We start from the raw sequence: 6,968 nt of genomic DNA on the forward strand, positions 1-6,968 counted from the left end.
TAAACCTTTTTCCCATGTAATGGTTGACGGGTAGCTTCTAAGCAAACTAACTTTGGTGATTTCCATTCTTTGCTCACACAGAAACATACTTAAACATTTTGCACTGACAGATGTTGCTTTGCTACCAAAACCACCTCACATCAGGAAGAACATTTAAAATAGCATTTATCCCACTAAGAAATATGAGTAACAGAGATTTCAAAGGCTCAGTATACTTTGTACCTAAAGCAAATCCACGCAAGTGAGTGCAGAGTTAGAGTTTATGACCACAGACAAATCCATAAATGGTCAACTTTTCTGAAAACTAGTGTAGTGTGTTACACCTAGTGATGCAGGATGTAATATGTCAAGTTGTGATTAAAACACGATGTGGCTACCCATACTTAATCAACTAAAGGTATCTTCTCAAATACGACAGTGAGTACTTTGGGAAGTCAGGTTATCTACTTCGACAGTTCTATGATAACCATCAAGCAAAGACACACAAAGAAACTGCCTTTGTGCTAAAGAAGAGAAAATTGACAAACAGAAATGAAAAATCCAAAATGCATTCAAAACACAATTCAGGCAGAAGATGAGCAATTCAGGGCAGAATACTCCACAACTAAGTAGTCATAAAGCTACCATGTTCCCTGACAAAGAACAGCCGACAGCTTTACTGAGTTAGTGACCATAACAATCTACCACTTCTAACAGTCAAAAATTTGTGGGATTAAGGGGTAACTTTTTCTCATACTTATGATCTTCTTTGAGAGGCTGGACTCAGAGAGGAACCATCAGTCTGAGCAAAGCCAGCTCAGAAAGCAGCCCTTTGCCCACATATAGGAGGAGGATCTTGGCTTGACTGATCATAAACATGGGTTTGATGCTAAGGGCAGCAAGCCAGTCAAATCGAAAGAGTCATTCGCTCAAAATGTGCTTACATAATGCTCATCAAAGCAGTCATGAACCTAGCTGCAAGCTCAGTGAAAACAAGTTTCAAAAGTATATACTTTACAAGAGAAAGGTAATAGGTCTGGAAGATTTTAAGCCATGGCTTAACAGCAGGTTATGGTGGTAGTGCTAGTTCTAAGAATAAAGTCTCCTGATGTCCTCCTTCTTTAGAAGCTCAGCAGAAGGCTTAGAGATGATATGCTGTGCCGGTAACTCAAAAAGTCTGCCAAAGAACACAAGACCTTGGGAGATAAAAACACAGATGCCACAGCTAAGGGTGTACTGCAAACTGGTGGAAAACTGAAATACTCCATAAACCTATGGGATGTTGGTAAGCAAGTTTGGAAGCTCCCATAAAATTGGATTCCTTCTTCCTTTTTGATTTTCCCACCTTTTTAATTTCTACCGAACTCTGAAGATTGAATCCTTTTTCTTGTTACATTACTTTTTGAGTTCCTCTGAAAAATCTATTCTTTACTCACTCTGCACCCTGCTAAACAAATTTGTACACAAAGCAAAAGCAATGAACCTCCAGGAAACTGCACTAACCAAGGAACCACGTGATGTTCAGCCTTCTGCAAAGCCTATTTACTCCCTGATGCATGATTTGTTCAAAAGAATACACCCTACTGCAGATGCTGAAAATTCCTACCAAGCAACTGATTTTTTTAAATTCCTGATTTGCACAAAGATTATACCACTTGAAGCTCTCATCTGACTTCATCAGAATGAAACCCTACTTGCAAGGAATAGTACAGCAAGAAATAAAAGCAGTTTGGTAAGAACTTCCAGTGCTCTGAATTTAGTGATGCTATAACTGTAGGAGTTAAGTGGCACACTGACACCATTAAAAAAATGTAAAAAAAAAAAACAAAAGTGCTTTTGGTTTTTCCAGCTAATCTGGCCAGGGACATTGCTGTCATGTCTGTTCAAATCAAGATCCACATCCTAAAGACTGTTTTCTTTGTAAATCTTTTGCTATCTATTTAGAGAAGAACAGGCTCACTCCTCTCTGTCTTGTTTCTTAATCTGATTATGCTCTTCTCCTCATATGTATACCATCTGGTGCACACGCAAGCAAAATTTACTGGGCTTAGATGTAAAATCAGGTGACAAAAGAAGCTTGTAGGACACATTGTGCAGAAAATCCTTGAAATTAAATCCAACACAAAAAAACAGCAATAAAAATGCATTAAGTCATTATAACTGAAGTGGTTCTGATTATATTAACAACTACAGAAGCTTAAACAGAAGATTTTCAGTAACATTTCTACAAAACAGAAACAGTTCTAAAAACTGATACTTTTCCCAATTTCAATTAACACTGAGGGAGTGAGAACTCCCTGTTCATCATGGTCACTTAATATTTTTGATTCCAGAAACTTCCAAGAAGTTTTTGCTACAGTCTTCCATCAGTCAGAAATCTGCAGCAAATATAACAAAAGGCTCATGGGTTGAGATAAGGACATGGAGGGATCACACACCAATCACGGGCAACACAGACTCAACTTGAAGAAAAATTTATTTATTACCAATCAAATCAGAGTAGGTTAACAAGAAAATAAACCATATCTTAAAACACCTTCCCCCTGGCCTTAACTTTACTTTCAATTTCTCTAGCTCCTCTCCCTCAGCAGCACAGGGGTATGGGGAATGGGGGCTGCAGTTCATCTCATGTTGTCTCTGCCACTCCTTCCTCCTCACTGGGAGGACTCCTCATGTTCTTCCCCTCACAGTGTGGGGTTCCTCCCACAGAAGACAGTTCTCCAAGAATTTCTCCAACGTGAGTCCTTCTCAAGGGCTGCAGTTCTTCATGAACTGCTCCAGCGTGGGTCCTCCATGGGGTCACAAGTCCTGCCAGCAAACCTGCTCCAGTATGGGCTCCTCTCTCCACAGCTCCACAGGTCCTGCCAGGAGCCTGCTCCAGCACAGGCCTCCCATGAGGTTACAGCCTACTTTGGGCATCCACCTACTCCATTGTGGGTTCTCCATGGGCTGCAGGTGGGTATCTGCTCCACCATTAACCTCCATGGGCTGCATAGGGACAGCCTGCCTCACCACAGTCTTTACCATGGGGTGCAGAGGAATCTCTGCTCTGATGCCTGGAGCACCTTCTATCCCTCCCTCTTCACTGACCTTGGGTTTTGCACATATTCTCACTCCTCTCTTTGGCTCCAGTTGTTTGCAGAGGAAACTACTCTCACATATTCTCACTCCTCTCTTTGGCTCCAGTTTCTGTGCCCAGTTGGTTTTTTCCGTTTCTTAAATATGTTATCACAGAGGTGCTACCACCATTGCTGATTGACTCAGCTTTGGCCAGCAGTGGGTCCAACTTGGACCCAGCTGGCACTGGCTGTTGGACACAGGGGAAGCTTCTAGGAGCTTCTCACAGAAGCCACCCCTGTAGCCTCCCCAGCTACCAAAACCTTGCCACACAAACCTAATACACCACTTAGCATTTCACTTTTGTAGAGTTTTCTTCTGGCTTTGTTGCCAAAGCCATTAAATACTCTGCAGGACTGCACGTGTGCTGTCCCAGCATCTTTTTCCAGCATTTCTTAAAGCATAAGCAGCAAGACATAAACAAAACTGATCTTCTGTTCCCACAACCCCTTTTGTTGTACAGGATAATGCACTGCACTGTGAACAAGGAAAGCATACATTCCAGATAGACTACTTATACCAGAAAGCATTAATTTTGACACCTTGAAAACACTTGTTGTTATGCAGTGGTTTTTGTACTCCACTAAGAGGATACACAGGCTTGGAATAGTGCTCAGATCTTTAATAGTGCCAACCCAAATCCCTTCCACATAATCGCACTGCCTCTCAGAAAGACTGACACATCTCGAGCACTGCCTCTGTCTTGCTCTCACTTACCATATTTTACCTTGGAGCACAATCATTAAACATCTACGCTGCAAGGCTAGAAGTTCAATGTCAGCCTGACAATGCACGATGTGAGTATTGTTACAGCTGTATATAATTAGTTTTCACCTTCTTCTATAGCAGAAAAAGGTTAGAGAACTGCATACAATGAGACAACATAAAAGAAGTACGTTTGCACTGCAAACTCAAGTTCTTAAAAGTTAGGAGATGAGAGAACTAAGATTTCCCATGACACCTTTGTTACATTCATAAGGGCATAGTTTTCAGCCACTGATTCTTCTAAGACTCTTGCTTCATATAGTGCAACGAACAAAACATGCTCTGTGAGTAAAGGCACACGTTCACTATTTCTTTTCATTATTCATCATTCAAAGACACTCAGTTACATTAGCTATAAGAGTATTTTGCTCTGTCAGCAGACTTCTACTTAGTTTTCTACAGGTTTCACTCCTAGAAAGAAAGAATTAGGCCAGTCCTACAGAAACAGGTTATTATATCTCATGCAATTTCAATGCCTTTCTTGAGTCATGTCAGTCCTGTACAGTAAATGAGAGATATCCATTTGAGTGACCCATTCTTTAAGAGTAGATCATACTTACAGAAACAAAGGACAAAATGGAAACAAAAAATAATAAGCAAATTTTTGTGTGGCACTGAATCTTTAAGACATGCTCTTAGTTGTGTGTTTATCTTGTTGACTCTGGAAGTACAACTACAAGTATGTTACAGCCAACAGTGCCCATTTTCCTACTTACAGCAAAAGCTGTGAAGGACTCCAAAAAACTCACATTATTTTCTCTTACTTCATTGAAAACTGAAGCAGAGTTATTTTCCCAGATAGCAAAAAAAGGTCATTAAAAGCCAAATCCTGCTTGCCTTTCTCATGCAAATTATCTAATTTGTACTGGGTGTTATTTGCATAAGAAAGGGGGCAAATCTACTTCTCTAAAGAAAATATTTTATTACCGTTCTTCTAAAAGAGTAAACAAACAAAAAGGAAAAGATGAAAATAATATCCAAACAATAAGCAGAATGTTAACATGTGCCTGAACGCTTGAACTTTGTTTTTCAGAAGTGCTTTATCAGATATCATAACAAATAAATAAAACTAGAACAGTTCAGCTCTACTGAAATAAAACAAATAGGTACTTGTATGCCTGTAATACACTAAAATTTATGTAGAAACACTGTTTCCTGCATCTTGTTTTATCCAACTAGACTATTCTACAAAAGTTATTTACATACTAGTCTTGTCAGTTATTTTTTAATGTCATTACCTTTCTTTTATGATGGGTTGTTGAAGCATCCATCTCTTCTTCTCCTATATTGTCTATCTGTGAAGTTGGACTACAGTTCATCCTCTCCTCTTCTTGCCTCTGAAGTCTGTCTGCCACAGCCTGGATTGCTTCTGTCCATTCCTCCCTATCATGAACAAGCCAATATCCCTATTAGAAACTCATGAAATACATCCAAATAAATGGTTTATAACATTCATCACATGCTACATTGCTTCAGTGTACAATTCTCATGTTGCACAGCAGAAAACTCACAAATTAATCACTTCCAAAACCCAACTTGTTGGCTAATTTCAAATTCCCCTGAGAAAGAGGCCCTCAAAGATCATTAAATTCGGCATAAAAACCAGTAGCTGCACAGAGGGGACAATATGAATAACACCAAATTATAGTTTTAGTCTCAATAGGACAGGTGCTCACAGCAGGAAGACTCAGTGCATTTAACCAGAGACACAGTCTAGAACAGTCTAGTGAGCTACACTATCCCATAGCTCCCTACATACTTTTGCTGCATTAAAAACGTTAACTCTTAAAGAGTTTGCATATATTTACTGAAACAAGAAAAACTTATAAGCAAACATAAAATAAGTAATAGCAAACACACTGCTTTCTGTGCCAAAAAAGGAGCATATTAGGAGGAGTGAAAGGAAAATTTAAGACAGCAAGGCTGGAAAATACCTCAATGCAGGCTTCTATTGCTCAAAATTTAACACCTGAGACAATATCATGACATAGTTTTGGGTTACTTGAACATTCATCCCATCTGCTCAGAGGTACCTCTTACACTAGCTATGAGCTCAGATAATGTTTTACAGAAGCTGACTTATAAATTCTTCAGATAACTGTTCAGATGAGCTCCGAATGTCACAGCTCCAAGCTGATCGCTCTGCAGTCCCAGCACAGACCATGCTGAGGCTTCTGTGTAAAGAAGACAGAAAGCACAACAAAACTTAAACCCTCACCGTTCCTCTGGCGTGTCTACATGGAATGTCCTCTCTATGACAGTGGTCCACTGAAGACATCTGATAATGAATGTGTTTGGCTTTGGTCGCTCTGTTTTCATCAGCTGACATTCTAGAGAAATACATGACATTGCCTCTTTTATACACTGCCAGTTAATGGGCAAAGAGCAAAGAGAATTACTCAGATAAAACACATATAGCTTATGTATACCTATTCAGCACACATAAGGAAATACAGCATGGCAATATAACCACTGACTTGAACAAAAGGTAGCAGGTAGTGATGGCAAGGTGAAGAAAGCAGTCAGGGGAACTGATGGAAATTGTATGGTTGCCCAAAGAAGGAGCGCGATCTCCGTTCACAAAGTAGGTCTGTACAATGAGGGTAAGAAGAGTATGAGATCCCATGCTGGTATGCCAAGGTAACAGCAGTAGCCACAGGCACATTTTTCCATCTGTACCTGGCAGGAGGAATACGACATTTTCCCTTCGATGGTAACCATGCCACAATTACTGTCACTTCAGGATTTGATTTATTTTAAATACTTTATCTGAGAAAATTCAGATGTTGAAACTAGTCTGATTATTAAATACAGAATAACCCCTCACATACCCTCAGTGGGGCTGTCCCAGGAAATAATCTCATTCTCTTTGTACCCCAGGGCAGGATTGGGTCTATGGTATTTTTTGTAACTATATCCCTAAATTCTTCCTGCAATCCTCAAAAAGTGGTAATTTCAAAACCTCTGTAAGCAAACTATTTCATCCAACTATAAGGAAATTAATTATTTCTATAGTCGGAAGATTCTTCCTAGCATTTAATGCATCTGTTCCTATAATTTAAGCATATTGTTTCTTGCCCTATTGACTCATTTATCTTTTCAGTAGC

General features: G+C 39.6%; 1 protein-coding gene across 2 annotated transcripts in view; it reads right to left on the reverse strand.

The window, feature by feature from the left end:
- AKT3 (v-akt murine thymoma viral oncogene homolog 3) overlaps window positions 1–6,187 on the reverse strand; it is a 53,919-nt gene extending 47,732 nt beyond the window's left edge. Inside the window, exons 1-3 of one of the 2 annotated variants that reach the window (XM_010190974.1) lie at window positions 6,080–6,186; window positions 5,100–5,244; window positions 132–134 (exon numbers count right to left, since the gene is read on the reverse strand). In XM_010190974.1, coding sequence (XP_010189276.1) covers window positions 132–134; window positions 5,100–5,244; window positions 6,080–6,180 — 249 coding nt within the window. In that variant the 5' untranslated portion in view covers window positions 6,181–6,186. Of the gene's footprint in view, window positions 1–131; window positions 135–5,099; window positions 5,245–6,079 lie in introns of both variants that reach the window. The other variant, XM_010190973.1, reaches the window with a different exon arrangement.
- Between the last annotated feature and the right edge of the window lie 781 nt (window positions 6,188–6,968).

Source organism: Mesitornis unicolor, unplaced genomic scaffold (genome assembly GCF_000695765.1).
Source record: "Mesitornis unicolor isolate BGI_N332 unplaced genomic scaffold, ASM69576v1 scaffold22698, whole genome shotgun sequence".
NCBI classification, from domain to species: domain Eukaryota; kingdom Metazoa; phylum Chordata; class Aves; order Mesitornithiformes; family Mesitornithidae; genus Mesitornis; species Mesitornis unicolor.